At 49.6% G+C, this 20,152-nt stretch overlaps 1 protein-coding gene across 3 annotated transcripts in view; it reads left to right on the top strand.

Annotated features, from left to right (window-relative positions):
• WFDC1 (WAP four-disulfide core domain 1) overlaps nucleotides 1-18,073 on the top strand; it is a 34,102-nt gene extending 16,029 nt beyond the window's left edge. The window contains exons 2-7 of one of the 3 annotated variants that reach the window (XM_017860835.1): nucleotides 2,202-2,394; nucleotides 7,534-7,617; nucleotides 8,642-8,782; nucleotides 14,019-14,060; nucleotides 15,174-15,247; nucleotides 17,548-18,073. In XM_017860835.1, the coding sequence (XP_017716324.1) occupies nucleotides 2,202-2,394; nucleotides 7,534-7,617; nucleotides 8,642-8,782; nucleotides 14,019-14,060; nucleotides 15,174-15,232 (519 nt within the window). In that variant the 3' untranslated portion in view covers nucleotides 15,233-15,247; nucleotides 17,548-18,073. Of the gene's footprint in view, nucleotides 1-2,201; nucleotides 2,395-7,533; nucleotides 7,618-8,641; nucleotides 8,783-10,221; nucleotides 10,877-14,018; nucleotides 14,061-15,173; nucleotides 15,248-17,547 lie in introns of those variants that run through there. The other 2 variants (XM_017860852.1, XM_017860843.1) reach the window with 2 other exon arrangements.
• The last annotated feature ends 2,079 nt before the right edge of the window (nucleotides 18,074-20,152 follow it).

Raw genomic sequence — 20,152 nt, 5'->3', positions numbered from 1 at the left:
AGGCCAGGAGGTGACGGCGCCCACACTGTCATCAAAGCAGCTTCAGTAGCTTTGTGAGGTTCTGTGAGTCAAGTCTAGATTGAGCAGGGGCTTGGACGATGTGCTCTCACTCTGTATGGAGACCATCTTTAAATTGAAAAAGTAATGTGTACATGGTAAAAAGATATTGAACCAGTGCAGAAGAGTATACAATAGGAAGAAATCTCTCTCAGCTTTACACCCTATTCTTCTCTCCAGAGGCAGCTTTCATAATGGTTTCTTGTGTGATCTTGTGTATCCTTCCAAAAACGTTCTAAGCCTATGCCAATATATACATATTACATCTGTGTGCATTTTTGAAAACACAGATGGGGCAGAACCTACACACTGTTCCGAACTGTGGCTTTCTTCATCAGCCACCACATCCTGGCAATCTTTCATATGTGGCACATTGAGTCTTATTTCGTTTTTTGCCAACACCTTAAGGGCAGGTTTTCATGGCTGTATACTATTCCAATTTGCAGATATGCCCTATGTACTTGGCCAGCACAAGCGGGCCAGATTTTGAATATGTTGGGGGAGGATTTGTGGGGAGTTAAGTAGGCGAAGCATTTTAGATGAAGGGAACAGTTTAGGCAGAGGCCAAGAGGCAGGGCAAGCCAAGGTGGTTTTTTTTCCAAGTAATCTATCCTGTATCTAACTCTGTGTGTGTGTGCGAATGTGCACAACCTGCCCACCACACACCCCATTTTCACAGAAGCAGAACAGTGTTACTGGCGTGGATGGGGTCTGGTGTCAGGGGACCCAGGGCAGTTTGCCTGGTCGTTTAAACTTTCTCAGTCTTACCTTTAAAATATTGATCTTATTGGTCACTCACCCATATTCCTGTATGTTAAGCACAGTACTATATCTTTTTTTCTTTTCTTTTCTTTTCTTTTTTTTTTTTGAGACAGGGTCTCATTCTATTGCCCAGGCTGGAGTGCAGTGGTGTGATCACGGCTCACTGCAGCCTTGACCTCCTGGGATCAAGCCATCCTCCTGCCTCAGCCTCCCAAGTACCTAGGACTATGGGAGTGAATGAGCATGTCACGACTAATTTTTGTTTGTTTGTTTTTTAGCAGAGAAAGGGTTTCGCTATGTTGGCCAGGCTGGTCTCAAACTTCTGAGCTCAAGAGATTCACCCACCTCGACCTCCGAAAGTGCTGGGATTATAGGCGTGTGTGCCACAGTGCCTGGCCCCTATATCTTATTTTTGAACTTTTTATTACAACATAATACTTCAGGCCGGGCATGGTGGCTTAAACCTGTAATCCCAGCACTTTGGGAAGCCGAGGTGGGTGGATTACCTGAGGTCAGGAGGTCAAGACCAGCCTGACCAACATACAGAAACCCTGTCTCTACTAAAAATACAAAATTAGCCAGGTGTGGTGGCTCATGCCTGTAATCCCAGCTATTCAGGAGGCTGAGGCAGGAGAATCGCTTGAACCTGGGAGGTGGAGATTGTGGTGAACCGAGATCACGCCATTGCACTCCAGCCTGGGCAACAAGAGTGAAACTCCATCTCAAAAACAAAACAAACAAACAAAAATAATACTTCAAAGCACATAAATCCTAGTGTTCAGCTCCACGAATTCCCACAAAATAAACACACCATGTAACCAGTCCCCAGGCCAAGAAATAGAACAGAGCCAGCCCCTAGACCACGTGTCCCCAGCCAGTCACTGTCCACCAGATTCCTGACCTCTTATGCCAGACATCATCTTGGCCTGTTTTTGAACTATAAATATAAGTGAAATCCCACTGTGGTGTTCTCTTTTGATCTGGCTTTTATCTTTTCATTATTTTCTGAGATGTTTCGAAGTTGTTGCATGGATTTAATCATGTATGTATACATATATGTATACATATATGTATACATATATACCATATATATTATGTATTATATATAATCTATCTCTCACACAGGGCAGATACTTAAGTAATTGTCCTCCAGCGAACACACCAAGATTCGCTTATCCTTTTGCTCTGGGCTTTCAGTTATTTCGTGCGGGCTGTTATAAAGAGAACCATGGTATCGCTGACCCCCGGAGCCTCTGCCTGCTTGCTGTTTCTCACCCGAGGAAACGCAGCCTCAGAGAGGCCCTGCGCACTGGCCCTCCCCGTGCACCCTCCGGGCGGGCCGGGACTCTCCCAGAGTTGCTGACACCGCCCTCTCCCCGCAGGCCGAGGAGGTGGGCGCGCCCGGCTTCTCCCGGCAGCCCCGAGCCGACCGCTGCCCGCCGCCCCCGCGGACGATGCCCCCTGGCGCCTGCCAGGCCGTGCGCTGCCAGGCTGACTCGGAGTGCCCGCGGCACCGGCGCTGCTGCTACAACGGATGTGCCTACGCCTGCCTAGAGGCCATGCCGCCCCCGCCAGGTAGGTCCTGGGCCCGAGGGAGGGGCCTGAGGGAGAAGAACAGGTAAACAGAGCTGTCCGGGTGGGAGAGAGCCTGACTCTGGGGAGAGGAAAGAGGAACTGAGCTTTAAGCTGTGCCACCTGGGTGGGTCCCTGGCGCCTCCACTGCGCACCTGTGAACTGGGATGGGCGCTCCTTGAGCAGGGGTGACGCTGCTGTGCACTTGCTGTGTGTCCCACTGCCCTTGGGGACCTGCGTTGTGGGAGACGCCCTTCCATAGAAAATACCACTTCGTATGAAAATGGGGTGGGGTCAGGGACCCCACATGCCTCCAGGGAGCCACAGTCCAGCAGACACCCATTCCTGGGAAAATGCCCGCTGATAGGAGGATGGGGGTGCAGTGGAATTTCTCATTTAAAAGATCCAAATTCGAGGTTTTTCCTTAAAATATCGGCTGCCACCAGCTGGAACCTCAGGTGCCCCTGGATGAGGAGGTGTCCTCTAGCTTCCCACTCACCCCACCAGGCCTGCCACACTTCTCATGCCTGGTCCTGGGGTATTTGAGGTGGAGACCCCGGGTGCTTAGCAATCCAGATGGGGTGTGCCCCAGAGAGGAGCGGGTGCTTGGCTTCAGATCCACTGGCCAGCTGTGACTTTCTTAAGTCTCCTCTCCTGTGAAACGGGTGGATTACCTGAGGTCAGGAGTTCAAGACCAGCCTGGGCAATATGGTGAAACCCCGTCTCTACTAAAAATACAAAAATTAGCTGGGCATGGTGTCAGGAGCCTATAATTCCAGCTACTTGGGAGACTGAGGCAGGAGAATCACTTGAACCCAGGAGCGGAGGTTGCAATGAGCCAAGGTTGTGCCATTGCACTCCAAGATAACAGAGTGAGACTCTGTGTCAAAAAAAAAAAAAAAAAAAAAAAAAAAAGAGAGAAAAGAAAAGAAAAAAGGGGAAGGAAAGGGAAAGGGAAGGGACAACGTGCAGCTCACGGTGGAGCTGCCACTCGGAAGTGCTCAGTGCTGCACGGGGCTGGGAGAGGATAATGAGATGTGTGTTGAATCAGGACACCAACCTCTTGGGGAGAAACAATGTTCAGGGAGTCGTCATTGGCAGGACGGAGTTTCAGATCCCTTTTGGAAAGAAGGTTTGGGAAGGGAAGGAGGTGACCCTATGGGGGACAGTAAGTGGGGGGTAGGGTGGACAAGTAGCTATTTCCTGCGGAAAATGTGCCCTTGGGTGGAGAGAATGTGCCCCTAAGTGGGTAGGATTTGGGGCAAGGAAGTTTTCTCCACCCTCAGCTCTGCTCAGGGTGATAACAACAGCTGTTTGGACTGTACCTTCGGTGAGAGGCTGTGGGTTCCCATGGGCCTTAATTAGGGAAGTCAGCTCAAGAAGTAGCCCAGCCCCTCCTCCCAAGGCCGAGAGGAGAGTTGGAGATGGCAAGAATGACCTCACTTTGTTTCCTTTGGGGTGAGGCCACAGCGATGACGGGGGACTCGGCACACTTAATCATGCTCACAATTACAGTCTTATAATGCTTATCAAAACAGACAGGGACTGTTTCAGTACTGCCTCTGGGCAGGACCTGGCCACTGCTCCAGGCCAGGCAGCCTCCTACTCAGCCTTCATAAGAAAAACTAAATGTTGCGCCTTATGGTGGACAAGCACATAAAGGCACTCCTCTCTGGGTGGGTGCCCCTTCCTCTGGAATGTGACCTGGCATAGGGATTCTAACCTTGCTTCCTGCCTAGACCAGGTGCTTTTGAGCAGTGCACAGGTGACACAACTGTACATGGCATTCCCAATAGCCTTTTCATGCATCATCTCAATTCATGCTCACACGGCTTGATGAGATAGATGACTGTTATCAGCCCTATGCCACAATTGAAGCTCAGAGAAGCTGAATCATTTGCCCAAGGTCACACAGCAGGCAGAACTGCAGTTTCTATCCAGTTGTTTGACTGTAGAGAAGTGTTCATTGCCTTAGGCCGTGAGTGTGGGAATGGGGGCCCCTGCCCTGGCACCTGGGCCCACATGTGGGGTCCTTCATTACCAGGAATATCCTCCCCCAGATACCCCATGGCTCACTTCCTTGCCTCCTTTAGACCTATTTCCAAAGGCCGCTTCTCAGGAAAGATTTCCCTCTCTAAATGACAACCCTTCCTTGGCCATTTTTTAACCCTCCGTCGCTGTTTAATTGTTCTCTGTAGCATAATCTGGAAGACTGTGTTTTACTGGTTTGTTCATTGACCGTTTTCTCGCCACTTGAAGGTCAGCCCCACAGGGCAGGGAGTTTGTCTGTTTCATTCACTGCTGTAACCCCAGCGTCTAAAATGGTCTCCGGGCACATAGTACTCAATAAATATTGACTCATTCATTCATTCACTGGCCAGCAGGAAAAGCAATCTATCTAACAACGCTATCTAACGCCAGATTTCACAATCTTGGCATATTGACATTTGGGGTTGGATGATTCTGCTTGCTGGGAAGGGGAGGGGGGCACTGTCCTGTACACTGTAGGATGGGCAGCGGCTTCCCTGGCCCCTCCCTGCTAGATGCCAGACAACCAAAACGGTCTCTAATCTTTCCTAAATGCCTCCTGGGGAACAAAATTGCTCTGCGTTGAGAACCACTGGTCTAACGTAAGATGGCGTGGAGCACAGCAGGCCCTATTCCAGGCACCTTACTGCTTCATTGCCATCTGGATTTGGGTCCGTCCAAAGCAGACCCAGAGACAAGGACTTGGGCCCAGGTCATTTATTTGGGAGGTGATCCCAGGTAGTTCCAGTGAGGGCATGAAGAGCTGAGACCCCGGGGCCACCAGGCCTTTAAGGGTCTTCAACTAGAGCGATGGGGAGCCCGGACCAAGTTTTGCTTATTTCCCTGCTGCTCAGAAGCCTTTGATCAAGGCGAAAGAGAATACAAACAGCACATATTACTGCGTTTCTTACCTGAAAATGTTTCCTAACACATGGTCCGATGTAGTCGGGGGAAGGAGGGAAGAACCGAAAGGTTGGGCATAGAGGCCGCAGAACCATCATGTCATTCGCGTTTCGGAGGTCACAGACTGCTGGCTCCTTTCTCCGCTGTTCCAACTTCCACTGTCATAATCAGCGAGTGCTCCTTTACAGAAAAGCCAACGAGCATTTTACCAGTACCCATCAATGTACTTTAAAAGATGCTAGATAATCATTTTTCTCTTCTCTTTATCAAGATAAATACTAGTAATTTTATTTTTGTCTTATTTTGGAGTCAAACAAATGCAGAGGTCACAAGCAAATGTGATCCCAGAACCGTTTTGATCTCCAACGTGCTTAAAGTTTTCTGCCCAGGCATGGTGGCTCACACCTGTAATCCCAGCACTTTGGGAGGCCAAAGCAGGAGGATCATGCGAGGCCAGGAGTTCGGGACCAGCCTGGGCAACATAGGGAGACGCCCTATCTCTACAGAATAATAATAATAATAATCATTAATAAAAAAGTTTTAAAATTACTTGTCAACACTTAAAAACCAGAAGATTTCTATTTTAAAATTGGCCGGGTGCGGTGGCTCACGCCTGTAATCCCATCACTTTGGGAGGCTGAGGTGGGTGGATCACCTGAGGTCAGGAGTTTTGGACCACCCTGGCCAACATGGCAAAACCCCATCTCTACTAAAAATACAAAAATTAGCTGGGCATGGTGGTGTACGCCTGTAATCCCAGCTACTTGGGAGACTGAGACAGGAAAATTGCTTGAACCTGGGAGGCAGAGGTTGCAATGAGCCGAGATTGCACGATTGCACTCCAGTCTGGGCGACAACAGTGAAACATTGTCTCAGAATAATAAATAAATAAATAAATAAATAAATAAATAAATAAATAAATACAGACTTACAGTCTGGGAGCAGTGGCTCGCTCCTGTTATCCCAGCACTTTGGGAGGCTGAAGGGGGTGGAACTCTTGAGGCCAGGAGTTTGAGACCAGCCTGGGCAACATGGCGAAACCCCATCTCTGCTAAAAATACAAAAATTAGCCAGGTGTGGTGGCATATGCCTGTAATCCCAGCTACTCGGGAGACTGAGACAGGAGAACTGCTTGAACCCAGGAGGCGGAGGTTGCAATAAGCTGAGATCGTGCCACTACCCTCCAGCCTGGGTGACAGAGCGAGACTCTGTCTCCAAATAAATAAATAATAAGTAAATAAATAAATAGAATAAGAACTTACAGTAAGAAAAAAAAAAAGAAAAGCAAACAGTCTGAGAGCATTGGAAATGACTGGTCAGGGCTAACCAGCAGCTGATTCATCCAGGCAGGAGGCACTCTCTGCTTTGCCGTGGCCCTGCCTGATCTGCTTTCCTGTTGAATGTCATCTACCTGTCCCCTAGAGGCGTTTGACTTTTTGACCCCTGCCTTTTGAAGGCCTTCCCATAAACTGTGTGGATGACTCTTTCTGTTAAAAATGTATTGGTTATACCTGGGTAACGGGATCACCTGTGCACCAAACTTCACCCATACACCAAACTTCAGCGACATGCAATTTATCCGTGCAACAAACCTGCACGTGTGTAACCCCGAACCTAAAAGTTAAAAAAATAAAGTGTTAGTTAGAGAACAGGCTATGCTGCTGCAACAAAAAAACCCATAAATACAGAGACCCAGCCTGTGAGGCGTTTGCTTCTCTCAGCTGTTAGTGTGGAGGTCGACACTGCAGCAGGCAGGTAGCTTTGCTCACAGAGCCATCTAGGGACCCAGCTTCCTTCCTTCTTGCCACTCTGCAGTCTGAGTGATGTCCTTGTCCACATGGTCAGGATGGCTCCCAGCCTGCAGGAAGGAAAAGAGGGAGGGAGGGGAGCAGAGAGCCCCTAATCGGAGGGCAAGATGGGAAGTTGCATGGTCACTGCTGCTCACATCCTTGTGGCCAGAACCCTGTCACATGGCCACACATAGCTGCAAGGGAGGCAGGGAAGGCTAGTCCCCAGCGTGGAGGCCCAGTGCCCAGCCCACAGTGAAAGGTTCTATCACTAAAAGCAAGGGGTGAAGGTGTGCCAGGAACCATGGTTATTTCTTCCACGGGGAGACTGTGCTATCATGAAATGGGGGCACCCCCACCCTCCAAGCCTGGGCATTTCTCAGCTGCCTGAGGAGGGCCTTGATCTGACCCTGTATTGTGTTAGTCTTAGACTGGCTGGTGCAGCCGAAACCTCGATGGCTTGGTGGCAATGGCTGGCTCCTGGATGGCCCTGAGGAGGTGTTGCAAGGTACCTGCCGGGTAAAGCCCAGACCCTACGTCCAAGCCTCGATCCTTCCTTCTCAGCTGCTTCCAGAAAGCTGGCAGCACCAGGCTGGCTGTCCCCCATGCACGGGCCCTTCGGCTAAACACTTAGCCGTCTTTGATCCTCCCCACCCCAGTGCGGACGGGTTGATGGCTGGGGGCTCGGCCAGAATCAAAGCCCAGGACAGAATAAGGGCTTCGACTCTCCCCAAGAGTGAGGCCTCCTCCTGGATGGCGAATTGAAGGGGAGGGCATTTAGGGTTGGTTTTCAAATTCCTAGAATTATAGGGGGTTCACGGCTGTCTAATGATGAGGCCTCCCTGGGGGTGGGGGAGGTACCAGGAGGCAGAGGGCAGTTTCTGGAAGGAAGAGCATACATGCCGGGAGCCTGGAGGCCTAGGAGGTGAGAGCGGGAACCCTTGCACACCCGTGGCTGTGCTTCTGACTCCACACCCATCTGTGTGTTGTGTGTGTCCAGCTAGACACAGAGTGTGCAGCTGTGTGTGCAACTGTGTGGCTGTCCTTGTGGCTATGGCTGAATATTTGTGTGTGTGTGTGTGTGTGCACATGCTTGCAAAAGTGTGGTGCTGTATTGTGAGTGTGTACACATGTGGTGAATGTGTGGTGTACGTGGTGTGGATAATGTGTGTACAGGATTTGTGTGTGGGGATGAACATGTAATATATGTCTGTGTGTATTTGTGTGTCTGACATGCTGTGTAAAATGTGTGGTGCCGTGCAACTGTAGGGGTAAGTGTGTGTTTCAGGTGTATGGGTGAACATAAATCATATGGATACTGCTGAGTCTGTGAGAGTATGTTTGGGATCAGGTGAGCTTGGACTGCCTGTGTTTGCTGTGCGTGTTTGGTGTGTGCTCTGCCCTGCAACGGAGACCCAGGGCCTAGCCTGGAACTGGGGTACAGAGGCGAGGCCGTCTCTCTGGGCGAGCTGCGTTCCTGCACCCGTCCCAGGGGTCTGCCCTCTAGACCCCAGCGTGTGTCCCTCCCACAGCAGAGGCATGCAGCACCACGGAGGATGGGGCCGAACCGCTGCTCTGTCCCTCGGGCTATGAGTGCCACATCCTGAGCCCAGGTGACGTGGCCGAAGGCATCCCTAACCGTGGGCAGTGCGTCAAGCAGCGCCGACAAGCAGGTGAGTGTGGCACCCCCGCCCTGATCCTGGCCCCTGCCGCTGTCCCCTGCCCCTGTCCCCTTCTCCCTGTAAGTGCCTCTCACCCCCACGGACGACCTGCCCCGGGAAGCAGCCCCGGCTCCTGAGCCTGACCGAGAGCTTCTTACATCTTCCCCCTGCCTGGCTCCTTCTTTCATGGCCCCTACCCTTTCCCTGCCACACCAGCATGTGACAGAAGCTCTTGAACCAGCAGACTGGTTGCAAACCCCAGCTCTGCACCTCCCAGCTGGGTGACACTGGGGTTAATTTCTTCCTATCACTGAGCCTCAGTTTTCTCATCTGTAAAATGGGGCTACTTCATGCTTGTGGGGGGGCATAACTGAAATCATAAGTGCAGAGCTGTCGGAGCAGCCCTAAGGAATAGTAGGTGGTCAGTAAACACTGGATATTTTATATCCACGTATGTGTAGATGGGCCCCGACTTACGATGGTCAACATATGATGGTTAGACTTTACGCTGGTGCAGAAGCAACATGCATTCAGTAGAAACTGTACTTCAAGTTCCCATTGAACCATTCTGTTTTTCACTTTCAGTATGGTAATCAATCAATTACATGAGACATTCAGTATTTTATTATAAAATAGACTTTGTGTTAGATGACTTTGCCCAACTCTAGGCGAATGTAAGTGTTCTGAGCACATTTAAGGTAGGCTCGGCTAAGCTATGGTGTTCGGTAGGTTAATTGTGTTCGATGCAGTTTGACTTAAGATATGTTCAGCTTGCAGGGGGCTTATCAGTACATAACTCCATTGTAAGTCAAGAAGCATCTGTGTCTATTTTAAAGGAGCATCTGTATCTGTTTTCAAACTGCATAGAATTAGAACTATCTGAGAATCCTTAACTTCCCAGAACTGCTGCCAGGGCTGTTCAGTTTGACTTAACTTGGGTTTGTCTTTGGACACAAAGGCAATAAATAGATGAGTGAATGGTGTTGCTTTCATTGGCATAATTTTCCTAAGAAAAGAAAGAACAATGGCACAGTGATTCCTGGTGGTATCTAAAACCTTCTCGAACCCCACGCAAGGCAATCAACTTGAAAGACTCCAGTGTGCTTTATGGCATGGAGTTTGGATGAACTGTGTGGCGAGCCAGGAATCCGGGGCTTCAGGATGGCCGGGTTCACCTTGTCAAAGTCAAGGTCAATCCGACTGAGACCACACCCAGGGGCCCCTGTCTCCACTTCTGCATCTCATATCCCCAATAGCTAAGGACAGGACCCTCAGACAAGATTGGTGGTAATTACAGTGATTCTGTTTGCCAAAAGCATACTGGAGGGTGCATGATCTGGCAAAACCTCTTTTTTTTTTTTTTTCTGATTTGAGAATGTATTTCTCTGAAGTGTTTCAAGAAAGGCATAGACATAAAATCAGTCATGCATTTGATGTCATTATCATTGCAGATAAAGTGATGAGAATCCTGGAATCCTGAACTTTGAAGAAATTATCTACAGAAGGCTTTGAAATAAAGAGATGCCTTTTCGGTTTCCTCTACGTCCCACTTGCTATTTGCAGGACTTTGTTTGGGGTTATAGGGTGACTTCTCCAGCCAGATAGCCTGGGCTCCCACAGCTACTCAGCCCCTTACTGCTGTGGGCAGCAAATAACATAACCTTTTCAGGCCTCATTTGCCTTATCTGTAAAATGGGTTCATAATACTTGCGGTACTTCACGGGGCTCTTTGAGGAGTGAGTTAATCCATGTAGAGTGTCCATCACTTCACAAGCACAGAACACAACCTTCACTGTTTCATCACTGCTTGTCTCTATCCACTCGATCCCGCCGTGGGTGGGTGGGGTGTGTGGTCCTTTGGATGTGAAACCCCAAGGGCCTGCCAGCCTGTCTGAGGCTGCTGGAGTGTGGAAGGGATAGTCTTTTCCAAAAGAGAGCTGTGGGGTGATTTACGAGCTCGTTGGACTATGCCACCATTTTAATACTGACAGCATAATAGGAATGCCTTGGGCACTTGTCTTTTTCATCCCCTGATCTTTTCATTCAGCCCTGTGATGTCTAAGACCAAGGTCAAACCAAGTCAAACCAGTTCTTTTTTTTTTTTTGAGACGGAGTCTCGCTCTGCCGCCCAGGCTAGAGTGCAGTGGCCAGATCTTGGCTCACTGCAAGCTCTGCCTCCCGGGTTTACGGCATTCTCCTGCCTCAGTCTCCTGAGTAGCTGGGACTACAGGTGCCCGCCACCTCGCCTGGCTAGTTTTTTGTATTTTTTTAGTAGAGACGGGGTTTCACCTTGTTAGCCAGGATGGTCTCGATCTCCTGACCTCGTGATCCGCCCGTCTCGGCCTCCCAAAGTGCTGGGATTACAGGCTTGAGCCACCGCGCCCGGCCTCAAACCAGTTCTTAAGGGTTCAAACCAATTCAAAAAATTCCCATTTCAAGACAGAGCTAACTAAGCAAAGAGAGCCAGTCGTTCAGTGATGACCACACCAATGATGCCTACTGTTAACACACACCTTTGGAGGGCTCTCTTTAAATTAAACTTTGCTGCAAGCCTGCAAAAGGAGAAGTAGAACCAGGAGGGAGTGCTGCATAGGTTTCAGAGTGCAGGCTGAGAACCACAGACAGAAATCCAAAGCCTGTAACTTTCTTCCTCCATGGCCTTGAGCAGGTCACCCAACCTTTCTTAACCTCAGTTCCTTCATCCGTAAAATAGAGATGGCGATGGTAACCATAGTCACAACTTCATGGGGTGGTTGTGGGGCTTGAGTGAGAGAAAACACCTGTGAAGTGTTAGAATAGCACCTGGCCCACAGTAGGTCCTCAGCGAATGTGTGCCACCATCATCCCTGTCTTAGGAAATGGAGGGTATGAGTTCAGGAATTTACCCAGAAGATTCAGAGCTGGAATTCCAAGCCTGTCCACCAGCCTCAGAGCCTGTGTGTGTGTGTGTGTGTGTGTGTGTGTGTGTGTGTGAGCTTCCCCTCGCAAAGGAATGATCTGAGCCTTCCAAATGGAAATGTAAGTGCAATTCCCCCTAGTCTTGTTCTCAGGGGGCTGACACTTAGCGATAATTACTGGTAATTTATTGGTAATTATATATACGTTTGAAAACATTTTGAATTCCAGCAACTTCCCTGGAGCAAAAATCTCAGCGGAAGAGTGGTCCCCTTGTCCCAGCCTTACCAAGGAAGAAGCTTTTTATTTAAGGTTTTAAAACTGCATATTTGAAATAATTTCAGACTTTTTGTTTGCAACAAACAAAAATGTTGCAAAAGTAGTACCTTGAACCCGCCACCCAGATTCACCAGTGGTTAAAAAACTACCGTTACATTTTCTTTTATGCTCTCTCCCCACTTAAAATCTATGTGTGTATTTTCTGGACCATTTGAGAGTAAGCGACAGACCCTGTGCCCACACCTAAGATGCCATCCTCCCCTAAGAGAGGCTTCTAGTGGGTACCCATAGTCCTTCAAGTTTGACCATCTGGCAGCTGGAACCAGGCATTTGAGGGGTGCATGTTTTATGCAAGAGGAAAATGAACATTGACATGTATACTAAATCTGGTTTTTCAGAGAGTGGGGTCAGGGAAAATCGGTGCATTTTCTGAGTAGGTTTGAGGTCATAAAGAAGCTGAGCTGTGGGGGCTGGCCCTTCCTTGTCCTGCCCAAGACACTGCTTCAGAAGAATGAAGTGGGGCTCGTCTAGCCTTCAGTGGGAGGAAATTTGAGAAAAGTGATGAATAATCACTTTTGGTAACAAATTATAAGTGATTATATTTGGCCTGAGGAGGGGGTCCAGGGTCCCCATTTACCTCTGTCTCCTGTGGTGTTATGGGCCAGAATTCATCCCCAGGTAAAGGGGAGCAGGAAAGTTTCCAGGAGCTCCCCAGCCTGCAAAAACCCTAGCCATTTGCTTTGGAAAATAGTTATTACTGCAGTTTTTGATCAGCAGGTACTGACCCACCGAGCGGTTCCATGGAGCGTTAGCACCTTGACCAATCAATGTCCCTGCTGGTCCCAAACATCCTGATGACTTTTAGTATGGCCACAAAACAAAATAAAAAGAAAATGTCTGGCTACTGCGCATATGTGCTTGATTGACCTTACAGCGGAGAAGGCAGCGCTGATCCCCAGGATGGAGAAGTGAGCTAAATTTGGGAGAGACTGCCACATTCAAACATCCACCTGTCCTGGTCACATTCCTGTCGAATGCTTTCCTGCTACCATGGGGTGGGGGCCGAGGAAGGGGTAGAGGCCAGCGATATACAACAGTGGGAGTTATGGAGTGGGGACTCACGGCTAGTCATGGGACATGTATGAAATTGTCAGCAGTTGACCACTTTTTACGCACAATGATAGCATTTTCACATGGCTCCTCCTAATACTACATAGATACGTTTTAAATGAAATTGTTTCTTTTAATTCTCACAATAACTTTAAGAGGTACTAATTTTATGCCTATTTTTAGGTGAGGAAACTGAGGCTCAGAGGATGAGTGAGGATTCATACTCAAGCTACTTTGTCATTTGCAGTAATGACATCAGAGTTTCTCTTGGACAGACTCAAAAGAGTGCCATCTCTTCCCCCGTGAACATATTTTGTAATGACATTTACTCAACAGGGTGTTGAAATTTGGCTTCCAGTTCATCTGTTAAGACAGTGGTTTTGGCCGGGCCCGGCAGCTCACGCCTATAATCCCAGCACTTTGGGAGGCTGAGGCGGGTGGATCACCTGAGGTCCGCAGTTCAAGACTAGCCTGGCCAACATGGCAAAACCCCATCTCTACTAAAAATACAAAATTGGTTGGGCGTGGTGGCACAGGCCTGTAATCCCAGCTACTCGGGAGGCTGAAGCAGGAGAATCGCTTGAACCCAGGAGGCAGAGGTTGCAGTGAGCTGAGATCATGCCACTGCACTCCAGCCTGGGCAACAGAGTGAGACTTTGTCTAAAAGAAAAAAACAAAAAACAAAGGCAGTCGTTCTGAAACTTTTTGCTCTCAAGACTGCTTTACCCTCAAAGATGTTAAGGAGATCTCACAGGGCTTTCCTTTATGGGTTGATGGCTCTGGATATTATCATATTAGAAACTAGAGCTGAGACATTAAAAATGCTCATGTAGCCTCTGATTCCACTGTACACTAGTGAGATGGTGAGAGTGAAAAACACCAGTAATTCCTCAGTATTATTATGAAAACAGCTTTGGCCTTCTAAACTCCTAAAAGAAGCTTTTTTCTCTCACTTGTTTTCCAGATGGTCGAATCCTACGACACAAACTTTACAAAGAATATCCAGGTAAAAGAAGAAACTGTTCTTTTTTGCAGAGGGCACAAAAAAAAAAAGGCCATGAACGTTTCTTATGTGAAGAAAAAAAATAAAAGCCCAGGGCTGAGATATAGGGAACAAAGTAGGACCTGGGTTTAAGAAATAAAATAGAGCTGTGGTCTGATGGTGGGCAAGGAGGTGTGGGTCACAGAGGGACTCGTAGTAAACATGACCTCGTGCTGAAGAGCAGAGCCTGGGACTGCTCATATTTAAGCCTCTGCTACTTTCATTCAGAGAACTGGAAAGCATAGCTAATACCACTCTTCTATTCATCCATCTAATCATCCATCCATCCATCCATCCATCCATCCATCCATCCATCCATCGTCTCTCCATCTATTCTTTCCTCCATCCAGTCATCCTTCCAGCCATCTACCCACCTGTCTACCCACCATCCATCCATCCATCCATCCATCCATCCATCCATCTAATCATCCATCCATCCATCCATCCATCCATCCATCCATCTCTCCATCTATTCTTTCCTCCATCCAGTCATCCCTCCAGCCATCTACCCACCTATCTACCCACCATCCATCCATCCATCCGCCCACCCATTCATCCATCCATCCACTCACTCATCCATTCACATATCCATCTATTCTTTCATCTATCTACCTGCTCTTTCATCCATTCATTCCTCTACAGTCTAATAGTGATAATCCTTCCTGACATCACATGCTGGACGCCATGAAGACACCTTAGACCAGGTTGTGAGGAAAGGCTTCCCAAGGAGGGGACATGAAAGCTCAGCCTAAAGAATAAGAAATAGTGGGCGGCAGAATGGCGTGTGTGAAGCTCTTGAGGTTGGAAGCAATTTGGCCATCCCCAAAGCTGGAGTGTGTGGTGAGCCATGGAGGTGGTGGGAGGTGAGCCCAGAAACATAGACAGAGCTGGTGACACCAGCTGGGGGGCCTGGGGAGGGAGAGGAGGCACCGCAGGTGGGGACTGAGTGACCTCAGCTGGGGGAGGGAGGAGAGGGCCAGGTCACCAGGCTTCATTTGCCAGTCGCTGGTGAGCCACTCGGGGCATTAGAGCAGGAATAGATACATCTGCCCCAACAGAGCTGTGTTCTTTTCACAGAAGGTGACTCAAAGAATGTGGCAGAACCTGGAAGGGGACAACAGAGGCACTTTCAATAAAGCAACGGCAGGCAGGTGAGTGGGAGGAGACCAAGATTGGTGGCCAGGGTAAATGTGGGCAACCAGGTGTCCTGGCAGCTTTCACCACCAGGTTGAGCAGCAGGAGGGTGAGAGTATCGTTTTCCCTACTGGTACAATTTGAAATTCCCTTCTGCAGTAAGTCCTCACCTAGCATCATCAATAGGTTCTTGGAAACTGACTTTAAATGCAACGACGTACTATATGCACTGTATGCTGTAGAAGCTTAACTTGTTTATTTTTTTAAGAGATGGGGTCTCACTCTGTCACCCAGGCTGGAGTGCACTGGCACAATCATTGTTCACTGCAGCCTCAGACTCCTGGGCTCAAGCCATCCTCCCGCCTCAGCCTTAGTCCCAGGAGCTGGGACTACAGACATACACCACCGCGCCTGGTGAATTTTTTTTTTTTTTTTTTTTTTTGTATTTTTTGTAGAGATGAGTTCTCACTGTTACTCAAGCTGGTCTTGAACCCCTGGCCTGAGGCAATCCTCCCACTTTGACCTCCCAAGGTGCTGCCTGGCCTTAAGTCTTGTTTATCTCCATTAGCTTATGGTAAAATTGTTTTCGTTATATGGTAAGTCATTTTGCTTGAAGTTGCAGTTTCCAATAAGCTCTCCATGATGTTGAATGAGGACCTACTGCAATTTCAAGGCAGGAACATAGGAGAACTTTGTGTGTGATCAGAAGCGGGAGCAATTCTGTATCCCTCTGAATCAAAACCCAAGACCAGACTAGGTCACAACTTTCCTTTCCATTCCTTTGCCTTGATGTCTCCAGGAAGCCTTGTCTATCTCTTCTCACTTCTGTCAAACAATTCTGTTGGGTGCTAACTATCTGATGGTCATGGTTCCAGCCTCTTGGTTGCTCAGCGGTAGTTCATGCCAGGGTGGCATGGTGAACAAATCGCACAGAGCCCCTGCTCTCAGGGAGGCCACATCCTGGTAGGGGAAGGCTACACAAGCCAACAGATCAATCAATAGAAAGGCAGGTGTGGTGAAGAAGTGAACAGGCAATGTGGGGCAGAGTCCCTGGGCAGGGGCAGAGCCTGGGGCAGGGGCTGCTTCATTTGGGGGCAGGGAAGGCCCTGTGGTGTTTGAAGTCTGAGCCAAGATCCCAGGTGAGAAGGTGCTGCCTGAGGAGGACAGGTGCCCAGGTGGAGGGAGTTGGAAGAGTGAAAGTACCAAGGCGGGAGGGACGCTGGCTTCGGGGAGCCAAAAGAAGGCCACTGGGGTAGAGACAGGAAGGTGGCAGGCAGGCTGACTCCAGAGGAGGCGCAGGGGAGGCACAGGCTTGCTCTCAGGTGCCCTCAAAGGTGAGGTGCAGGTGCATGCAAAGGACCTTGGAGTTGCAGCCCTAAACCTGAAAATCCAGCCCCTAAACCCAGCCCCTGTGAATGCTGGATAGCCACAGAGGGCAAAAAGGAGCCCCTAAAAGCAGGTGACGGCCTCCCAGGACGTCATTGAAAAGCAAATGTCAGATTTCAGATTCCAGAGGCCTCCCGGAAAATCTGCAGCCCGTAGGGACTGACGCCAGCTTGTCTATTACCTGCTGCTGACAGGAGCCGTCCCTGGAGTAGGTCAGATGCAACTGAGGACTGAGCTTCTAACAGGGAAGGAGGAGGCCAGTGGATGAGGAAGAGGCCTTGAGAGGCAGTTTAGGATGGTTTAGAAGCTGAGGCTTTTGGCTGGGCGCAGCTGCTCCTGCCTGTAATCCCAACATTTTGGGAGGCCAAGGCAGACGTATGGTATGATCCCAGGAGTTCAAGCCCAGCCTGGTCTGGCCAGCATGGTGAAACCCTATCTCTACAAAAAATACAAAATTGCCCAGGCATGGTGGCGCACACCTGTGGTCCCAGCTACTTGGGAGGCTGTGGTGGGAGGATCACCTGAGCCCAGGGAGGTTCAGGCTGCAGTGAGCCATGTCTGCACCATTGCACTCCAGCCTGGGTGACAGAGTGAGACTCTGTCCCAAGAAAAAAAAAGTACAGCCTTTGGAGAAAGCTAGGCCTGGATTTCAATTCCTGCTCCACCACTGTGTGACCTTCAGGAAATAATTCCAGCTTTCCAAGCCTCAGCTTCCTCATCTACAAAATGGGACTGATGGTAAGGGAGGAGTTAGGAACTAAACAAGATGATGCTGTAAGATGTCACAGTGAGTTCAGAACTGGGTCTTCTCAGAAAGGGGCATCTTCCTGGTGTGTCTGGTGGTGGCGGTGGTGGCAGGGAGATGAAAGATTTGTGACTCTGCGGTCTGCCCTGCAGCGGCTCACCCTGATCCTTGTTACTCCCTTTCCAGCTGGGTTGCAAGAACACTCCTCCACTTTCTGCTAAGCCTTGGAAACAGTTGGGAAAAGCAGTTTGACCCTCAAAGTTCACATGCAGCTCAGCAGAGCAAGACCCCAGAGATGCTTAGAGACGGGACACCTAGCCGTCAATCCCAGTTTGGCCCAGCCTGGTTGGGCGACTTTGTGGGAGCCGCTTAACAGCTCTGGGTCCCTGTTTTACCATCCTGGGAGCAAGGCCCTGCAACTCCACAAGACCTCTGCCCTGGGAAGAAGCCACTGCCCATGCAAGCATTTCTGAAGCCCCTTTCTAAGACAAGGCTCAGCATCTTGATATTTTTGACAGATTTCTCCCAAGTCTGGCTCTGGGAGGTATATACCCATCTCAGATGTTCCCAGAATAAATTCATCCATCAGAAAATGGAAATGAACTTGCCTACTAATGTGTGATGCCTAGTTCTAGCCACCTGATGTGCTGAGGCCTAAATGTTAGCAGATGGGAGGAGGCCACAGAACAATAAAAACAACCAAATAAGATGCTGAGTCTCTGATGTTTTGTGATACTTTGTCACTGTTTAATTCAGGGGCAGGAAGCAGCTGGGTATCGCTGGGATGACGTGTCAGCTGGGCTCTGCTCCTGGAACCCTGTGTTAACATAGAGCCCCTGAAGCAGACCCTGGGAGGGGGATTTGTTGAAAGTGATTCATTAGGGAGGTTCCTGGGAAAAACTGGCACGAGAGTGGGGACGTGGAACAGAAGGAGACAGTCAGACGGGGGAGAGGGGACGAGGGCACCTTTGCTGCAATCCCTCTGGGGGTTGTGGAGGAAGCCTGAGTCCCAGCAGGGCTGTCTCCAGGGCTGTGCAGCCTGTGCTGTCATTCAGAAGGACCCTATGCTTGGTTTAGTGATCTGCTGTCACCATTTAAAAACTCTTAGTCATTGTTGAATAAGGGGCCTGCTTGTTCATTTTGCAAATGATGTCAGTAGCCCTGAGCCACACGGTGGAGTCGGCCCCACTGGGGCTGGACAGCGGAACCCGAGTATGCGGAACGCCTCCAGCACCCATCGGTGAGTGGCGAGGCTCCCCTAAGGGAGGAGGCAGCCCACCTGCTGCCAAGGAGGGAGAGGTACAAAGGCACCCACGGGGACATGGGCAGAGCCCCTGGGGAATCTGTTCCACAATCCAGATTCCAATGGTGTCTGCACAGAATGTACACACACACATATACACAGGCTCGTGTGAGAAATGATTAAATTCAACCAACAACCCACTCTGTTCAAAACAACCTCATGGAAATTGGTACTAATCAATTATTTGACAGGATTCAACCTTTTCAATTCCAAAATGCACTGGTGTGGAGACAACACCCGAGTGTCTGCATTTGAAAAGCCCTGCCCGTGCACCCCCACTCACAGCCCGTGCACCACCACTCACAGCCCGTGCACCCCCACTCACAGCCCGTGCACCGCCACTCACAGCCCGTGCACCCCACTCACAGCCCGTGCACCCCCACTCACAGCCCGTGCACCCCTACTCACAGCCCGTGCACCCCCACTCACACTCTCTCCCCATTAAATCCACATTCTCTTCGAAACACTCCAAATCCAGTTTCAGGTGGAGATGGGTGACTAACAGCCTTTGTGTCTTTGTCATTTCTGAGCATCAGGGCATTCATATTATTCAAGAATTATTTTCTTCTTGCTTTTGGTATGTGTGTGTTCAAGTGACTCGTGTAAAAGCCGTATAAAGGGGGCATTTGTCATACGGCCAGGAGAGGTTTTGACTTTTCCTTGGATGGAAAAGCAAGATGACATCCCCCAAGAGTAGCAAGTTCAACAAATACAACACAAGGAGACAAATACAATCTCCATTTTGGAGGGTGAGGTTTATGTGGATTTCAGGCTTGAGTCCCTTCATGAAATTTTGGCACATGAGCTCTGTGGGGTAAGCCGGGGGTCACAGCCAGGGTCACCCATTAAATCATGGGTGCCCCAACTGTGCTAGATGGCTTGCTGTTACTGGCCTGGGGTTGGCTGAAGTCCCCAGGGCTCACCAGAGCTGAGGACAGAGGCCCTAAGGGACTGTCCACCCCCAGCTAGCCACATACAGTGGAAGCGAATAATTACAATCAGCAGAGACTCCAGGGGGCCCGGCAATGTCTGTGCATCTCTCAGATGAGGAAACCGTGGATCTTGGACATCTGAAAGGACCCACCCAAAGCTGTGAAGTCAGTAAGAGCCAAAGCCAGGATTCCAAGCAGGCAGTCCCACTCTACACTCAGGCTCCAGACACCCTGCTCTTCTGCTAGCCTGGCCTGTCAAAGCTGTCTCCCTCCCGCCACTGAGGAGTAGAAGGTGTAGACAGTGTGCCATCCTGCAGAGGACTCTGGATTGAAGGGACTGAGCTGAGCTCATCCCTACTCCCTGGAGGGCTGCTCACTAGATGGGGTGGAGACACTGGAGCCTGTTCAGCCTGAGTTCCAATCCCGGGCAAGGCACTTGCCCTCTCAGAGCCTCAGTCTCCTCTTCTCTGAACTGGGTGTAATAAAAATAGCTGCCTTTGAGAGTTCCTGTAGCTATTGTGTGAGATGCTATATAGTAAGTGCTCAGCACACAGGG

The sequence above is a fragment of the Rhinopithecus bieti genome, unplaced genomic scaffold (genome assembly GCF_001698545.2).
Source record: "Rhinopithecus bieti isolate Rb0 unplaced genomic scaffold, ASM169854v2 scaffold_1618, whole genome shotgun sequence".
NCBI classification, from domain to species: domain Eukaryota; kingdom Metazoa; phylum Chordata; class Mammalia; order Primates; family Cercopithecidae; genus Rhinopithecus; species Rhinopithecus bieti.
The sequence above is the reverse complement of the archived record's forward strand: the minus strand, read 5'-3'. Positions and strand labels throughout refer to the sequence as shown.